Genomic DNA, 18,841 nt, shown 5'->3' with positions numbered 1-18,841 from the left:
TAGGTGACGGGCATAACAGACATTTATATAACTGTACATGGCAGAAAGAATGTGGATAGGGAGACTTTTTCTCTTTCATACAATTTTTACTACCTAGAGCCATCCTGTGAAGGGTGAGAGATTCAGGACAGACAAAGGGAAGAACTTACAACAGTACATACATAGGACTTGTCAACATCTGAGCATTATTTAGCTATAAATCCTCTCCCCCCCCCCCTTCAAATTTGACTGGAGTAAGACACACCAACACATATTTTGTGTACAGTGGTACCTCTGGTTAAGAACTTAATTCGTTCCTGAGGTCCGTTCTTAACCTGAAACTGTTCTTAACCTGAGGTACCACTTTGGCTAATGGGGGGCCTCCTGCTGCCGCCGCACCGCCGGAGCACGATTTCTGTTTTCATCCTGAAGCAAAGTTCTTAACCCGAGGTACTATTTCTGGGTTAGCAGAGTCTGTAACCTGAAGCGTCTGTAACCCGAGGTACCGCTGTATGAGGAACAAATTTAGTATTTCCTATTCACACCAGTAGCTTTCCCTTTGGTGTTTTGTCCATGCCTTCTAATTTGTTGCATCTATTATACCAACTGAATACCAACAGTGTATGGGACCAGATAGGTGCATGTGCAGCTTGTTTTTAAAAAAGTTTCGATTCTACCAAAAATAAATAAATAAAATTGAGAGCGGTAGAGCAGCTCAAACATGGAAACTATTAATAATATAATATATATGAATGTTGGCACCTGTCTCGAGAGACAATGTGGAATGCGCCTCTGGGGATGAGGTCAAACCGCTGTGCTAGCAGCACTGAAGTGACCTTACTAGGGCACAAGCCTGGGCGGTGTGTATGGAGGGGCTGGGCTGCCCAGACAACAAGAACCCCCTCTTGGCCTCACTGATGTGGACCAAAGGAAAGCAGAGCAATACATTTGGCTGCAGGAGTTGCCAGAAGGAGGCATGTAAGATGCCATGATCCAACCATCTTAGCATAGCTGCCAAGTTATCCCTTTTTTTAAGGGAAATTCCCTTATGCTGAATAGGCTTCCTCGTGAGAAAAGGGAAAACTTGGCAGCTATGCATCTTAGGGACTGCACTCTGGATTTTGTGTAGGGTTTACTCCTTAGCCTTTACTTCTCCCGAAGATGTCCTGCAAGGCAATGGAGGTTTAAGATCAGAAATTTCCTTCTCCTAGATGGCCTACCTTCCCAGCTTGACGAGCCCCATCTGCCCCTCATAAACAGGATCAATGAAGAAGAAAATTTACACATCCAACATGTTAATTCCACAAGTTCCAACCACCATCACCCTCTTTCACATACATCAGCAACCTCCAGCCCATGGGCCAGATACGGCCCACGAAGGCCGTTTATCCGGCCCACAAACCGCCCGGTCACCGAGCCGCCCGCTCAGCAAGTCCCCAGCGCGCTGCACTAAACTGGTGCAGTGTGGCGCAGGGACTTGCCGAGTGGCGCCGGAAATGGTGCTTACACCTGTGCAGACACTGGAAATCGCGCCTGCGCAGCTGCAGAAGCAATTTCTGGAGCTGTGGATATGCGCAGAAGCCATTTCTGGCATTCCGGACATGGGCAGCACAGCGCTGGAAATGGTTTCTGCGCATGTCCAGCCTACGGACGATAGTCTGTGCAAATGCTCCGGCCCATGGCCAGGAAACGTTGCCGACTCCTACTCTTACAGATCAAGAAGAAGTGTGCATGTACACGAAAGCTCGTACCGATGACAAACTTAGTTGGTCTCTAAAGTGCTACAGATCAAGAGTTAGCGAATGTTAGAAATTAGTAAAATGGTAGAATTTAGATAATATTTGGGACATTGGAGGGGAAATACAGGCTGCAGCAGCTCTCCTGCACTTTGCCAAACATGGACATTCCTGGGGATAACCTCTGCAAACTATCCTGGCAGGGCTAGTTGAGTGCAAGCCATTATGAAACACAATGGTCAGTCATTAACACATTAAAGAAGCACCTTTGGGTCTGGGCAAAACAGAGTTGCCTTGGTTACTGTGGAGGGAGAAAGGTTTAGAATTTAAAAAGGGGAGGGGCAGGCTGTGCCCACAGGGAGAAAAAGTGTCCTTTTACACAGAGTCTCAGAGCCAGTGTCCACAAGAGCAGCGTTTCTCAACCGCTGTTCCGCGGCACACTACTGTGCCGCGAGACGCTGGCTGGTGTGCCGCGATGTGCGGCGACGAGAAGGGCAATTTGCAGAACTACCGTACCTATGTGCGGAGAACCTTCTCAGCATGGCTGCGTTTGAGCGCGCCCTTCACAAGATGGCGGCGATTCCTGTCATAACCCGCCTGCCTGCCCCGCCCGCACCACCACCACTCTCCGCTCTCTCTTTTATCTCTATGGTTCCTCCTCGAGCATCCCTTTGACTTAGTTGTCTATGGTCTTCCGCACCCAATCGAAAGCCGCCGAGCACTCCCCCTCCCCTACTCACCATCTCTGCAGCCGCAACCTCAGCCCAGACCCCCCAGAGAGGAAAAAGCAGCAGAACCCCCAGTATCCCAACATGCACCGCAATCTCGGGACGGCCCAGCCGGGTTCGACGGGAGGAGCGGAGCCACGTGGAAATGAAACGATGCATTTTGTAACGCATAAAAATCGCACAGGGACTCCATAGGTGCAAAGAGAAGAGCCTCTTTTGTCCAGCCAGCATCCAAACTGTCACTCTGTCAGGGAGTGAGCGGCCTCTTCGGCGAGGAGCACGTGCTGGCAGAGAAATCAGCGGCTTGTGAAGCCTTATTACAGGAGATTGCAACCAACACAGCAATTGGCAAGTGTTTCTAAGACTTACAGTCATAATTATAGTCAATATAGGGCGGCACAGAGTTAAATTTTTTAAACTTTTTAAATGGTGGTGTGCCGCGTGATTTTTTTCACGGAACAAGTGTGCCGTGGCCCAAAAAAGGTTGAGAAACATGGCAAGAGCAGTCCAACTGACTTCAATGATATCACTCCTAGTACACCATTAATTAACTATGAAGTCTCTTTTTCCTTAGCATAATTTTGAAATGTAACACCCCCCAAAAGAAATATTATTCAGGAAACATAACCAAACAATATAAGAATAGTCAAAAAATAAGGAAGGACAAAAAATTCAGGAGTTCACTTTCGAACCATTGGCATCTATCAGGCAAAAGAAAATAAGGATACATTACAACATGCAATGTTACATTACAAAGCACAATAACCAATATTTCAATCTTTAATGAAGATTACTCACCTTTTTGTTGGCATGTGCCTTTGACAGCTGTGTGAATGGCAGAATTCAACATGTGCAATTTCTCCTGGCATACAAATATAATGATGGAGAAAACCACACTTTTTGAGGATCTGCTTGTCACACAGCTGTTAAGGACATAGGCATTGCGCCAGAAAAAAAATGTGGTAACCTTAACAAACAGAGTCCTCTGTCAGTAAAGTTGATACTTTTTCATTTGTCCTGCTCCTATCTACCTCAAATAAAAGCTTGCAACTTACAAAGTCAGGAGGTAAAGCTTTTCCTGGGAAGGATAACAATGGCTGAAAAAGTTTCACTTTTGTAGAGCATGATCCTGGACGTTTGTTCCAAAATCAATCCCATGGAGTCTAAACGAACTTGCTCACAGAATCAGAGAGTTGGAGGGGGCCTTTTTTGCTATCATCTAGTTCAAGGTTTCCCAAGCTTTGAGTTCATTGACCCCTTGATGAGCTTATAAAGTTGTCATCAACCCCAAACTAAAAAAAAATTGGAATGTCAAGAAATATCAATATATAATCAACATTCATTAATCACCATTAGTCACCATGACCAGATATCATTTTTAAAAATAAAAAATAGGAATTTGTGAGATGCATACTTTTTCCAGGAATAATTAAAGGAGAAGATGTGGCAAGTATTAAAGCTCCAGCAGATGGCACCAGATACCTGTCCTTAAACACTGTGGCATTGGAAAGTTGCATCTCTCCCTCTAAAGAATAAAGTCTTGTGGTACCAAAAAAAAAATTTAATCAGTTTTGCAAACTGTGCGTGGGTGTGAATATCCAGGTATCACAACCCAGCAAAGTGGAAAAAAAATCAATAAGGAAGGTCAGACTGGGGTAACTGTGCCTGAAGGACCAGGTGTGCAGCCTGGGAGTCATTTTGTACTCACAGTTGTCCATGCAGGCGCAGGTTAATTCTGTATACCTGAAGGAGCATCTCCACCCCCATCGTTATACCTGGACAGTGAGAACATGAGGTCCAGTTCTGAGGGCCTTCTGGCAGTTCCCTCACTGCGAGAAGTGAAGCTACAGGCAACCAGGCAGAGGGCCTTCTTGGTAGTGGCACCCGCCCTGTGGAGCACCCGCCCATCAGATGTCAAGGAAATGAACAACTATCAGACTTTAGAAGACATCTGAAGGCGCCCCTGTTTAGGGAAGTTTTTAATGCTTGATGTTTTATTGTACTTTTAATTTTTGGTGCAAGCCGCCCAGAGTGGCGGGGGGGGGGTGTATAAATATATTATTATTATTATTATTATTATTATTATTATTATTATTATTAGTGCTTTTTCTGGGGGGACACAGGGGGACGGATACCCTTAAACATGTTGTGAATCTAAGTTTGGCCTCTTTGAGGGGCAGTATTTCAATATGAGTAGGAAAATTAGGTAAAGGGACCCCTGGCCATTAGGTCATCTGGCTTTACTGGACAAGGGAGCTGGCATACAGCTTCCGGGTCATGTGGCCAGCACGACTAAGCCTCTTCTGGCGAACCAGAGCAGCGCTCGGAATCGCTATTTACCTTCCCGACGGAGCGGTACCTATTTATCTACTTGCACTTTGATGTGCTTTTAAACTGCTAGGTTGGCAGGAGCTGGGTACAAGCAACGGGAGCTCACACCATCACAGGGATTCGAACCGCCGACCTTCTGATTGGCAAGCCCTAGGCTCTGTGGTTTAACCCACAGCGCCACCCGTGTCCCTAACATTAGATTAAATTAACATTAATGAAATAAATCAGATTAGATTAACATTAGGTTAAATTAAAGTGCCCCTAAACATTTTCTTAGAAAAAAGCACTGATTACTATACCTAGGAAGAATCTGCCTTAGGAGGCTTTTAATCTCAGAGTCGTGGGTTCGAGCCCCACGCTGGGCCAAAGACTCCTGCCTTGCAGGGGATTGGACTAGATGACCCTTCGGGATCCCTTTCCCCCCCTCTTACAATTCTATGATGCTACAGAGACGTGGAATTTCTCCTCCTAGCGGCGCAAGTGCGAAGAGCGCGCCCGTCCCCGCCTTTCCGACGCCGACTCTGCCGGAGAAGGCTTAGCGCGGGAGGGGGGGCCGGCCAGTGGGAGGGGCGCGAGCTGGTTCGGTGGCCTTTCATTTCGCGGAGGCTGCGGAGGGAGCCGCGTCGTTCCGTTGAGCAGCAGCCGGGAAGGCTTCGGAGGAAGAAGAGGAGGAGGAGGAGCCGCAGCAGCCATGCCGGTGGGTGGTGATTCCTTCGCTGGGCTGCTGGGCAGCCGCGCCGTTGCCCTTTCCGGACGCAGCACCAGCCTCCCCCCACTTCCATCTGCCGTTGTCGTTTCTACTGCCGGGAAAAGGAGATGGACTCGCCTTCCGGGGATCCCTAATGATCGGGCCCAGTTTGAAACACGCCCGCCCTCGACCCCGTTGCGACTCGGGAGGCGCCCCTCCCGCAAAACGGGGTGACGATGTGTGCAAGGGACGGGTGCTGCTCAAGGCGCGGGGTGCTCTGCGCTGGGATCGGGGCGTTACCGGATCTGCGACTTGGCACGGGCTTCCTTTGGCGGCCTTGGTCAAGTCACTTAAGAAATGCTGACTGTAAAGAGAGTATCGTCGTTATTATTATTAGTTTCCTAATATTTATATACAGCTTGATCGTAGGAAAAAACAACCTCCAAGCAGTTTTAGGGTACTGTGGGCATAGTCAGGATGGTGCGGGGGGGGCAGCTGCCCCCCCAAATCCAGTAAATAAAAAAAAATACTTAACTAACTGATCAGTTGTGTTGCAGATACTGTAACTTGGTTCTGCACCCCACCCCCTAACATAAGGCCTGCTCCTACCTCCCCAAAAATCCTGGCTTACACCCATGCTGTGAAGTAGAGTTGGCACCAGATTTGCAACCTGGTTTTGCCACACACGCCTTATAGCGGTTCTTAAACTGCTTCTGCTCCCTGCTGTTGTGTGTACCACCTCTCTTGATCCAGTTGTATGTCTTCCATGAGGGCCCATGGTTTGCCAAGCCAGGTAGATCACACGGATGATGAGCTGTGCATTTTAAATCAAGGTAAAGGTAAAGGGACCCCTAACCATTAGGTCTAGTCGCAGACGACTGGGGTTGCGGCGCTCATCTCGCTTTATTGGCTGAGGGAGCCAGCGTACAGCTTTCGGGTCATGTGGCCAGCATGACTAAGCCGCTTCTGGCGAACCAGAGCAATGCACGGAAATGGTGTTTACCTTCCCGCCGGAGCGGTACCTATTTATCTACTTGCACTTTTACGTGCTTTCGAACTGCTAGGTTGGCAGGAGCAGGGACCGAGCAACGGGAGCTCACCCCGTTGCGGGGATTTGAACTGCCGACTTTCTGATTGGCAAGCCCTAGGTTCTGTGGTTTAACCCACAGCACCACCCGCGTCCTTTAAATCAATTAGGGGTAAGCAAATTAAGAGGTTCCCAATAGCGAAGAAATGGGAGCCAAAGCTGTATGCTTTGCTTCACCTGTGGGGGGTGAAGGTTTAAAGTGTTTTTTATCCTTCTCTTAAGCACAAAAAAGTCTCTCAAAGCCTCTTACACTTATCAGTGATAAGACCAGCCTCCGCCAACCTGGCACCATCCAGATGTTTTGGACCACAATTCCCATCAGCAGTCTGGTTGTCTCTGGTAATATCTGCTTTGGAGGAAGGGCAGTATAGAAATTTAAATAATTATAATAAAATATATACCCCAAGCCTGAGACCTTGACCACCATCCCTTGTTGTTTTTCTTCACCGCAACCCCAATGGGTAACATCTGAGGGCAGCAACCCATTGCCTCTGAGGCTGCAGTTATGAAAAACCAAAAGCCAATCCTAGTGTTGTATTCCATGCTCACAGGATCACTTTGGGAATTGATCCCTAGGAGCTGATGTTACAACAGGACTGCTAATTTGTGTATTGCTTGGTTCTGAGTGCCCCCTTCCTTGAGCAAGGCCTGATAGTGGTATAGGATCCTGCATGCAGTGCCCCTCACATGCAAGGACAAGAATACATGTTAAACCAGGGGTCAGCAACCTTTTCCAGCCATGGGCCGGTCCACCGTCCCTCAGACCATGTGGTGGGCCTGACTATATTTTGGGGGGGGGGGATGAACGAATTCCTATGCCCCACAAATAACCCAGAGATGCATTTTAAATAAAAGGACACATTCTACTTATGTAAAAACACGCTGATTCCCGGACCGTTCGGATTGAGAAGGCGATTGGGCCGCGTCCAGCCCACGGGCCTTAGGTTGCCTACCCCTGTTTTAAACAGAGCGTGAGGATCCCTTCAAGAACATTTTGTGATCTTCAAGTGGCACATTAGAGACTTGAATCAAGGTCTCCTACTTTAGAGAAAGTGTCTCTTTTGAATAAACCTTTCTGCTTCTAGCAAAGATGGAAGTGACTTGAATCCATGGAAAGATTCTACGGTAGGGGTTTGGTCCATCTTATGTCATCCAGTTCTGTTTGGCCCATCCCTGATAAAGAACAGATCATGTGGCTTGGATTTCAAGCCTATCTCCAGTTTCATCTTTATAAACTGTGTTTTTAGAGGTGCCAGGAAAAACTGGTTAGTAATGCAAGATCTGGCTCTTTTTTCCTCCTCCCTCTTCTCCCTGCCCTCCCCCAATAGATTCCAGTAATATTACACAATAAGCCACAGAGACATACAATTCTCTCAGGGCTGGACTGTTTACGATGGATGCATGTTCTGCCACAACTTTTAAACCTATGAAGAGAAAGAGTACTATTGGGGTGTTGTTGTTTACTATAAAATGGCTGTTTTATAACTCAATGTTGTAAATGTCTCTTTAAAAAAGATAGTATAGTTAAGATTGAAATACAAATTAAACACACAAATGTTTTAAGACTGAAGGAACAGCCCTCTATAAAGCAAATAGTTAAAAAACTGTTCTTCTGCATAAGCAGAGAAGCAGGAAAAATAAATATTTTGAGGCCAAACATTAATATGGCACAATAACCCTTATTGTGGCCTTGATTCTAGGACCAATGAAGTATCTAGTCATCTCTGAACTTCATTCCAGACCCAGAAAATGCCATCCTGGCTGACCATCGACTGCATCAACCTCGATTATCTCTTTAACTGTGTTAGCTCTGCAATTTGCTCTATAGTATTTGTTTTCTATCAGTAAGGACATTTCCTTTTCATCTTATGAAAAGAAGCTGTTCGCTTTTTTGTGGGGTGGGGGGAATGGGTCCTTTGTTGTCTTTAGACATTACAGATCAAGTGTGTTTTTTATTGTTCCAGATTTTAGCTACCAGTACTTTCTGTTTCTAGTGTGGGGCAAAGCAGGAAAGAAAGCAAAAGTGAAAAAAGACACACACACACCCTGAAAAAGAGTCCTGTTGGATCAGACAAATGCCTATTTAATCTAGTGCCTTGTTGCTTGCATTGGCTATTCAGATACCTACCCCATGAGTAGGACTCAAAAGCAATAACTATCTCCTACTGTTCCGGTAAATAATATTCAGAAAGCAGCAATATTGTACTAGAAAATAGTAGTGTAAATGTTCCATGTAGATGTAATGTTAATTACCTAACTGTTTAGGAAATGCATGAATTGCCAATAGAATTTCCTAAATCAGCCATCCCCCCCACCCACCTTGGAGATTTAAATTGCCTTGATTTAAATTAATTCACCCTGACTGAAAGAAAGGAGAACATCGTTTTGGCTGACAATGTAACCTTTTAAAAAAAATATGCATCTGCAACTAGGGAGTTAAGGTCAAGCTTTGATACTAGCTCTTTTATTATAGTTTAATCAAGTAGTTTTTATAACATCATTGTGCAGTTGCTCAGCGAGAGATATTTCAATGGCCTCTCCATTCTTCTTGCAATTTCAGAAATATGAATTCTTTGTAGACATGACCTGTGAAGGGTGCTCTAATGCCGTCACCCGTGTTCTCAACAAGCTGGGAGGTGAGTGGTATCTGGCAGACCACAAGGCTCTGAACACTCAAGGGTTCTTCTTGCACTTACCATTACGCTTAAAGTATTCCTGCTTACATTGTTTGAGATGAAAAAGATCCACTTGCTGAAGGATCAGCTACTGACATTCAAGTCCTGTATTGCCTTAATGGCAGCAAATCACTATTCCTCTATTTTTATTTATTTCACAAGATTTCTGTACATCTTGATTGCAATAAAACTTCAAAGCGGTTTACAGAAAGAATAAAACCCATCAGAAAAAAGTTAAAAGCAATTGTTTAAAATGAACAACTATTTAAAAATTGCTAATGTTAAGAGGGCTATCTTCTAACTTGGTTTGCAGTTGTCAGTGCAGCATGCTAGAAAATCTTCCAACTCAATAGTGCATTCATCTTTGCATATCGTATTTTCATTGCATGGTTTTAAAATGATTAAATGAGCCACTTTAATGATGTGCAGCTTTTGCTTCATTCTTTGCCCTAGCTGAAGTAGCAAGCAACGTCTAGAGGGCTTGCTACTTTGCTCCTAATGCAGTGGTACCTCCAGTTACGAACTTAATTCATTCCGGAGGTTCGTTCTTAACCCAAAACCTTTCTTAACCTGAGGTGCGCTTTCGCTAATGGGGCCTCCTGCTGCCTCCGTACCGCCGGCGCGCGACTTCCGCTCACATCATGGGGCAAAGTTCGCTACCAGGAGCTTCTACTTCTGGGTTAGCGGAGTTCGTTACCCGAAGCGTTCGTAAGGAGAACGGTATGTAACTTGAGGTTCCACTGTAGAGGTTAGTTAGTTAGTCAGTAACTAAATATTGATTGTTGCTGCAATGTTTAACTTGCATCCCATGTCCCTTCGGACTGTGCAATTTCCTCTTCTAGACAGTTGTCCAGTCAACTTTATTCTGTTTACAAGATCAAATGCTTACTCCAAAACTCATTTAAATCATCGAAGCATAACTCTGGTTGCTTCTGCTCTGCAGTAGGAGAGCTGAATCTGCTGCTGTCTCTACCACCTTAGCAAAGGTCTAATCTTCTCCTGTCCTCAATGGGTGTTGGTGTCAGCATAACTGTTGCAAGACATTGAAGGTTGCCCCCACTCAAAGGATTTGCTACACATAGATTTCTTCCACATTGGGACAGAAATGAACCTCATGTGCCTCACAGTCATCTGTATTTCATTCTGTCGGCATATACTGAGAAGCTGCATGGTGCCTTTTTGTGTATATGTAATGTAACATGGTGTGTGCCTGAAGTTCCCATGTGTGATTCCATGCAGCTACCCTGATGTTACTTCCCTGTAGGAAACCACCAGCCTTGGTAATGTTCCTCCGTATAAAAAGTTGCCTTGATATAGAAAGCTAGCATGTGCAAGATGTTCTTCTTTCACGAGAACTCCTTTCAGCTGCAGACAACTGATGCAACCTTGTGCTCTACCATCAAACTCAACCATCTTTTATAATAAGAATAATAACTAACAAATTTTTATTTATACCCCACCCTCCCCAGTCAAAACCGGGCTCAGGACGGGACACCAATAAAATTACAATAAGACATAAAAGAAAAGAAAACAATTAAAATACAGATTAAAATACAATATTAAAATTTAAAATGCAGCCTCATTTTAAGTAGTCCATAAATCAAAACCATGAGGGAGGAAAACACAGGGGTCAGACTGAATCCAACCCAAAGGCCAGGCGGAACAGCTCTGTCTTGCAGGCCCTGCGGAAAGATGACAAATCCCGCATCTTTCCGCGGGTCTCCTGTGAAAGAGCGTTCCACCAAGTTGGGGCCAACACTGAAAAGGCCCTGGCCCTAGTTGAGGCCAATATAGCCACCTTATGGCTCAGGATCTCCAGAATATTGTTGTTTGTGGACCTTAATGTCCTCTGCGGGGCATACCGGGAGAGGCGGTCCTGTAAGTACGAGGGTCCTAAGCCGCATAAGGCTTTAAAGGTCAAAACCAGCACCTTAAACCTGATCCTGTACTCCACCGGGAGCCAGTGCAGCTGGTAAAGTACTGGATGAATATGATCCTGCGGCCAGGACCCCGTAAGGAGCCTTGCCGCAGCATTCTGCACCCGCTGGAGTTTCTGGGTCAGCTTCAAGGGCAGCCCCGCGTAGAGCGAGTTATAATAATCAAGCCTGGAGGTGACCGTCGCATGGATCACTGTGGCCAGATCAGGGTGAGAAAGGTAAGGGACCAACTGCTTGAGATGTTTTCATAGCTCTTTTGATTCTTTTACCCCTGTACTCCATCTTACTATAGCTTTCTCATAGTGAAGATAACAAATTTGTAAATAAACAAGCATAAGATAAAGTACAGCCCCACCTCAACTGATGGATGTATTGCAAGATAATATAGACTATCCATTTGACATTGCCACTCATTCGAGAAGGTGGGAGAATAAATTGTGGGGAGGAGACTTCCGATTTCCAATGCTGCTCCTGTACGCTGTGTCCTTTCTTTTCAGGTGTTCAGTTTGAAATCGACCTGCCCAACAAGAAGGTGAATATAGACTCAGAGCACAGTGTTGACACCTTGCTGAACACCCTGAAGAAAACTGGGAAGGATGCCTCCTACCTTGGAGACAAGTAGCCACACAGGAAGGCTTGGCTGGTGGGGCTACTGTGCTTCAGGAAAGGTCAGTTGCTAGAAATACAGTACTCTTAAGCCACTCGGGGCAGAATGTATAAGAAACAAAATGTATGACGTGACAGAAATCTTGCTAAGAGTTTCCCACCTCCAGTGACTTCATAGACTCGACTGAAGTGAGGGCAAGGAAACTCTTAACTGGGTGACTTCATGCCACGTGTTCTCTTTTATAAATAATATCAATAACGGGCGCTAGAATCCTGGGGTTCGGAGAAGCGCTTGCACAGCGCTTCTCCGAACCCTGGGACCTGTCCTTGCTGTCGGTGGCAGGGGGACAGGAACGGAGGAGGAGAAAGCGCTGCTTTCTCCTCCTCCGTTCCTCTCCCGCAGCCGCCGACAGGAATCAGACATCCCAGGGTTAGGAGAAGCGCTTGCGCAGCGCTTCTCCGAACCCTGGGACCCGTCCTTGCTGTCGGCGGCAGGGGGACAGGAACAGAGGAGGAGAAAGCGCTGCTTTCTCCTCCTCCGTTTCTCTCCAGCAGCCGCCGACAGGAAGCAGACATCCCAGGGTTCGGAGAAGCGCTTGCGCAGCGCTTCTCCGAACCCTGGGACCTGTCCTTGCTGTCGGCGGCAGGGGGACAGGAACGGAGGAGGAGAAAGCGCTGCTTTCTCCTCCTCCGTTTCTCTCCCGCAGCCGCCGACAGGAAGCAGACATCCCAGGGTTCGGAGAAGCGCTTGCGCAGCGCTTCTCCGAACCCTGGGACCTGTCCTTGCTGTCGGCGGCAGGGGGACAGGAACGGAGGAGGAGAAAGCGCTGCTTTCTCCTCCGTTTCTCTCCCGCAGCCGCCGACAGGAAGCAGACATCCCAGGGTTCGGAGATGCGCTTGCGCAGCGCTTCTCCGAACCCTGGGACCTGTCCTTGCTGTCGGCGGCAGGGGGACAGGAACGGAGGAGGAGAAAGCGCTGCTTTCTCCTCCTCCGTTTCTCTCCCGCAGCCGCCGACAGGAAGCAGACATCCCAGGGTTCGGAGAAGCGCTTGCGCAGCGCTTCTCCGAACCCTGGGACCCGTCCTTGCTGTCGGCGGCAGGGGGACAGGAACGGAGGAGGAGAAAGCGCTGCTTTCTCCTCCTTCCTTCCTCTCCCCCAGCCGCCGACAGGAAGGACGCGCGCACTCTCCCCCCCGCCTCCTCCAACCGCCGCTCCTCACGGCCAGGGAGGGTTGCGAGGAGGCCTTTGCCGGCCTCCACCCTCGCTTCCCTGACGTGCCCTGCAGTGAGGCGGTGTCCGGCGGGAGCGGCGGTTGGAGGAGGCAGAGTGGGGGGAGAGTGCGCGCGCGCAGTCTCTGCTGTCCAATCCCTGTATCCCTGGGGCACATGCGCAGTGACCCAGGGACACACGGGACAACTGGACGCAGGGACAACTTGGACATTATTATATAGGATATCAGAGGAGGAGATAGATCCTCTGCCATATATAAAAACTTTCCCTGCAAGCCCTGGTATTTTATGGCCATTGAAGTCGGCCTCTTCTTTTGAAGTAGAGGAGCTGGTGCTGTATACAAGCTAGGACTCAAATCCAGCAAATTGTGCGTAAATCATCTGCGACTGTGTGTGCCAGGCATTTTGGTACCCCGCAAACCAGCTGTTTGGCAAGGGCAGGGGCAACTGAATCCTGCGACTCCCAAGGATCTTATCAGTGGGATTTCAGCCTTGTTTAAAGGAGGGATGTTTCTGGGCTCTGCTCCCATTGGACCCAAACCAGCATATCTAGTTACTTTCACACCATTGATTGGCCCTGAATTACCAGAAGCACTGGGGTAGGAATTAACGGGGTTCTCCACCATCTGCAGCACCTACAAGGGTGCCCCATTAAGTTTGTACGGCTAGCGAACTACCAGTTTGCTTCTGTTGCCACCGCGGCACTAAGGAGAAAATACCTTCAAAAATTATCGTCTGCACACTGCCAGTGTTTTGGCAGAACTGTCCTGTGGTTCCATCAATGTGGGAACAATAACAACGAGTTGTTGTTGTTGTTGTTTTTTAAGGAATGTTCTGCTCCTTGTGCACCGTGAAAATTTAAGCCATCATTGAACGTAGCCTACACTTTATAGTCGTAGGATTGAGTGGGGCATGTTTGCATGAGAGCAGCAGAACCTAATAACTTCATGTCCTTCCAAACTACACAGGGAACATCGGTCCGACTCACATTAAATGGACAAGAGTTTTATTTTGGCTGTATTTAGGCCTAGGTCTGCATGCCTTTTTCTCTTAAAAAAAAAGTTCTGTGCACTAAAAACATCAAAATCCTGTGCCACGATAATGATTCTGTACACAGCAAAACTAAAATATTTGATGCATAATCTGCTTTGCACAACACAGCTGCTGCTTATCAGGGTGGAGAGAAATATATCTGTTAAATATTATTTGCGTATCTGCTTTAACTACTGAAGATTCTGTTCTGCCCTCCTACCACCCCAGGTTCTGAGTTTTTAGTAGGCATTGGCTGCGCACTAGAGTGGAGGCATGCTAATGCTACATCCACACCATACCTTTAAAGCACCATGATGCCACTCACTTGCTGCCCACAAAAAGAATTCTGGGAGCTGTAGTTTGTTAAGGGTGCCGAGAGTTATTAGGAGGCCCCTATTCCCCTCACAGAGCTACTATTGCCAAAGTGGTTTAACAATCAATCCCTCTTCACAGGAAACTCTGGGAATTGTAGTTTTATGAGGGGAATAGGGGCCTTCCAATACAGTGTGGAAGGAATTGTAAACACACAAGTCAGGTAGGTAGGTAGGTAGCTAGGTAGGTAACCCACCAATCCATATACAGCCAAACTGCTTGTGGATGCCAGCACACCAAGGACTTTCCTTCCTTCCCACCGCCGTTTGTCTGCCAGGAACTGCAGCGATGGGTAGCAGGAGCAGAACATCAAGCACGTTCTAGGCTGCAAGAAAAGATTTCTGCCTGCTTTCCACACGCCAGGGGGAGCAGCAGTTGTAGTAGCCTGCAGTAACCGGCTGAGGGCCCCCCAAAGCAGCCTTTGTTTAAAATGGATGTTCCTTCTAGGTCCTACCGGCAGATGCTGCCCTTGCCTAACTCTCTCCACCCTTCCTTTATTTTGCAGCAACGCTTAACATGGCTTCAGTCCGAAGGCGGCTGTTTACACTTCTGTCAATCTTCCGTTGACCACAGTTGCCCTGCCAGATGTTGGAGAAGAGGGGAAGGGTGGGAAGAAAAAGAAGAAGAAGGCCTTTGGTGGGGGAAGGACTATGAGAAATTTTGACCGCAGATGTCCCACATATAGCTGTAGTGTTTCTTCTCTTTGGCTTTGTAATTAAACTTGGATCTGCTATATTCAAGTAAACGCCGTGGCTCTTAGTATATATCTTTTCACCCCTGTTTTCTTTTTGGTGGGGCAGGGGCTGACTTTTAAAAATGAGTACAAGTCGTGAGCTGATTTCTTCAGTCCACCAATGAGATAATATTCTAAAGAGAAGCTAAGATACATCTTTGGGTGCCAAGGAGTGTAGCTCAGTGGTAGAGCATCTGCTTTGCATGCATAAGGTCCCAGGTTTATTCCCTGGCATCTCCTGTTAGGGCTGGGAGCAACCCACCTGAAACCTTGGAGACCCACTGCCAATCATTGGGGGCAATACTGAGCTTGATGGACCAATGGTGTCACTCGGTATTCGGCCACTAGGTTCCAAACACATATTCTTATTGGACCAAAATTCTCCAATGGCAACATAGAACCGTGTGGCGTAGTGGAACGAGTGTCAGACATGCCAGGGAGGCGAAATCTCTTGTCTTATGTGCAGAGTGACACTTGGATACATTTGACGAGTGACCTTAAACAAGTTACTGCCTCTTCAGCCTAACCTACCTGCCCAAGATAGAGGGCCAATAAAAATGGGAGAACCTTATTTGTGCTCCTTGAAAGAAGGTAGGAAGCAAATGTAGTGTGTCTTTGTCTTTCCACTTCCAGAAGAGCATCTGCACTGTTCTTTCTGCTGCTATTGAGACGAAACAAGCCAGAAATGGCTGTGGTCACTTCAGTTAAATACTAAGACAAGAATAGAGACAGATTTTTTTTATTATTTTTTGGTTGAGGAGTGTGGAAATGTTCTCATGCTGCCTGCACCATTTTATTGGGCTATCAGTGACAGAAGACAATGCATCCAAGGAAAAATCCTAGAGAAGGTGCTGTGAGCAAATAAGCGATAATAGTTGCGTTAATATCCTACAGCTAGCACATCTCTGGAGAGCTCAGGTAATTTCCCTCATAGGTCTCAAGGGTAAGTTGTTGTTTGGAAACGATATATAACATTTTCCATCACAACAGTATACACTGCCAGACAGAGGTCTTGAATAAGGAGAGATGTGCTAGCTACAGAGATGGGTCTCTCATCTCTCCTTCCACCCTTTCCCAGCTGTCAGTTCATGCCATTTCCTTCTCTTTATCTCAGTCCTAATAACAATTGCCGCAATGCCACGAGAGTCTGTAAAATGAATCTGAGAAATGCAATCAAAACAAACCTAACAGCTGGGAAGTGTTCGTTTCATCTCTCCCCCCCGCCCCGCCCCACTTAATCACAATAGAAATGGTGGGTGAGGTTTCCTTGTCCTTTAAAACACTCATATACACACTCCACCTTCCAAGATAACCTTTGGCACTCTATCATCTATCATCTATCTATTTTGATGTCGCCCTTCAATGGAGGATCACAGGGCACTTTACAATATGAAAACAAAACAAAAATACATATTGTAACAAATGAGAACAATGCTCTCCTGTGTTTAATAGATTCTCTAATTAGCCAAAGGCCTGAGAGAAGAGGAATATTTTTGCTTGATGCCTAAAGATATGTAACGAAGGCGCCAGGTGAGCCTCCCTGGGGAGAGCATTCCACAAGCAGGGAGTCGCCACAGAAAAGGCCTGTTTTCATGCTGCCCCCCTCCTGACCTCTAGCAGAGGAGGCACAGGAAGAGCAACCTCACATGATGATTGCAGGGTCCGGGGAGGTTCATATGGGGACAGGCAGTCCTTGACGTATTGCAGTCTTAGTTAAGGCTTAGTAGGGCAAAACCAGCGCTTGGAATTGGGCCCAGAAACTAGTTGGCAGTTCAGCTAAGATTGGCATTATATACTCAATCCCATCTTGCCCAGTGCAGAACCTGGCCTCCAAATTCTGCACCAGCTGAAGTTTCCGAACCATCTTCAGAGGCAGCCCCACGTACAATACATTGCAGTAATCTAACCTAGAGGTCACCAGAGCACAGATGACAGGAGCCAAGTTATCTTGGTCCATATAGGGGTGCAGCTGGACCACCAGCCAAAGCTGATGGAAGGTACTCTATGCCACTGAGGCCATCTGAGCCAAGTGACAGCCAAGGATCTAGAAGGACCCCCCCCCCAGCTACGTACATGCCCCTTCAAAGGGAGTGTAACCCCATCAAGAGCAGGCCACCTCCCATCCATCCAGTCTAGCAAACCACCCACTAACAGCACCTCAGTCTTATCTGGATTGAGCTTCAGTTTGTTGGTTCTCATCCAGTCCATTACTGAGGCAAGACAACAGTCCAGCACATTCACTGCCACACCTGCAAGTGTAGAGCTGTGTGTTATCAGCATATTGCTGGCAACGTACTCTCAAACTGTGGATGATGCCACTCAGCAGTTTCATGTAGATGTTAAACAGCGAGGAGGATAAAACTGAGCCCCGAGGAACTCAACATTGAAGGCTCTACAGGCCCAAAGGGCACTACTCAAGCATTAACCTCTGGAAACAACTATCTAAGTTGGACCACCCCAAACCAGGGCCATCCATCCATCCCTAGCTTGGACGGCCGCTCCAGAAGGATGCCATGGTTGATGGTATCAAACGCCGCTGAGAGGTCAAGGAGGATTAACAAGGACACATTTCACATGTTCTCTCCCGACAGAGGTAACCAAAGCAGTTTCTGTGCCAAAACCGGGCCTAAACTCCAATTGAAATGGATCTGGAAAATCAGTTTCCTAGATCAGGTCTGTGACTATCTGCTCAAGATGCTTGCCTTAGAAGGGGAGACTGGCAACTGGTCAGTTATCACTTAGATTTTCCAAATCCAAGGAGGGCTTCTTAAGGAATGGTCTTGCTTGAAGCTGGCAATGGGACTTAACAGCATAATTCTGTATATGTGTACTCCTAGTGAATTCAATTCAACTTACTCTCCTGGCTAAGTATGTATAGGACTGCAGCCCAAGTGTCCATAATTCTAGCCTGGATTGTGGCCATCTCTTTCCCCCTTCACACACACACATACTCCAGCATTAAAGCATTCTTAAAGGTAAAGGGACCCCAGACCATTAGGTCCAGTCATGATCGACTCTGGGGTTGCGGCACTCATCTCACATTATTGGCCGAGGGATCCGGTGTACAGCTTCCAGGTCATGTGGCCAGCATGACAAAGCCGCTTCTGGCGAACCAGAGCAGCGCACGGAAACACCGTATACCTTCCCACCAGAGTAAGTACCTATTTATCTACTTGCACTTTGTGCTTTCAAACTTCTAGGTTGGCATTCTTATTATTTGTTTAAGCCTTACTAAGAGCATTTGAGGTGTGTGACAGAATCATGTCCATTAATGCTTCCGAAGAATCAAATCTTTTGAAACTTGCTGGGTTTCATGTGCTCAGTTTCTCCACTGGATCATTTGAGTTCACAGCTAGTTGACTCTGTTTACCTATTTAACAGCTTTTCCTTTTAGTTTCTGGCTAACCGTAAATGTATGGAAACACTGGGTATTTAGTTTAAAGCCCTTCATAGCTAAAATTAGCTATGAAGTGTGGTTCTTCCAAGGAAGGAGAATGAAATCAAAACACACAAACAAAAGGGCTTAACTTTGCTCACTGGTGGTGGAGTAGCAATATTTAAATAAGTTCTTGCAGCCTGCTGCTAAACATTTATTTGGAATATGCACAGGATTGCAATTGCAGGGCAAGGGAGCTCAGCCGGTTAGAGTGTGGTGCTGATAATGCCAAGGTTGCAATTTTGATCTCCATATGGGGTAGCTACATATT

At 46.8% G+C, this 18,841-nt stretch overlaps 1 protein-coding gene across 1 annotated transcript; it reads left to right on the top strand.

Moving 5' to 3' along the window:
- Nucleotides 1–5,377: 5,377 nt before the first annotated feature.
- On the top strand, nt 5,378–15,146 carry ATOX1 (antioxidant 1 copper chaperone). The gene is made up of 4 exons (XM_035105708.3): nt 5,378–5,471; nt 9,110–9,185; nt 11,659–11,829; nt 14,907–15,146. The coding sequence occupies exons 1-3, from the start codon at nt 5,466–5,468 to the stop codon at nt 11,781–11,783; spliced, it is 207 nt and encodes a 68-aa protein (XP_034961599.1). The 5' UTR covers nt 5,378–5,465; the 3' UTR covers nt 11,784–11,829; nt 14,907–15,146.
- The last annotated feature ends 3,695 nt before the right edge of the window (nt 15,147–18,841 follow it).

This window comes from Zootoca vivipara, chromosome 2 (assembly GCF_965207765.1).
Source record: "Zootoca vivipara chromosome 2, rZooViv2.hap1.1, whole genome shotgun sequence".
Taxonomy (NCBI): Eukaryota; Metazoa; Chordata; class Lepidosauria; order Squamata; family Lacertidae; genus Zootoca; species Zootoca vivipara.
This window is presented reverse-complemented; position numbering and strand designations above follow the sequence as displayed.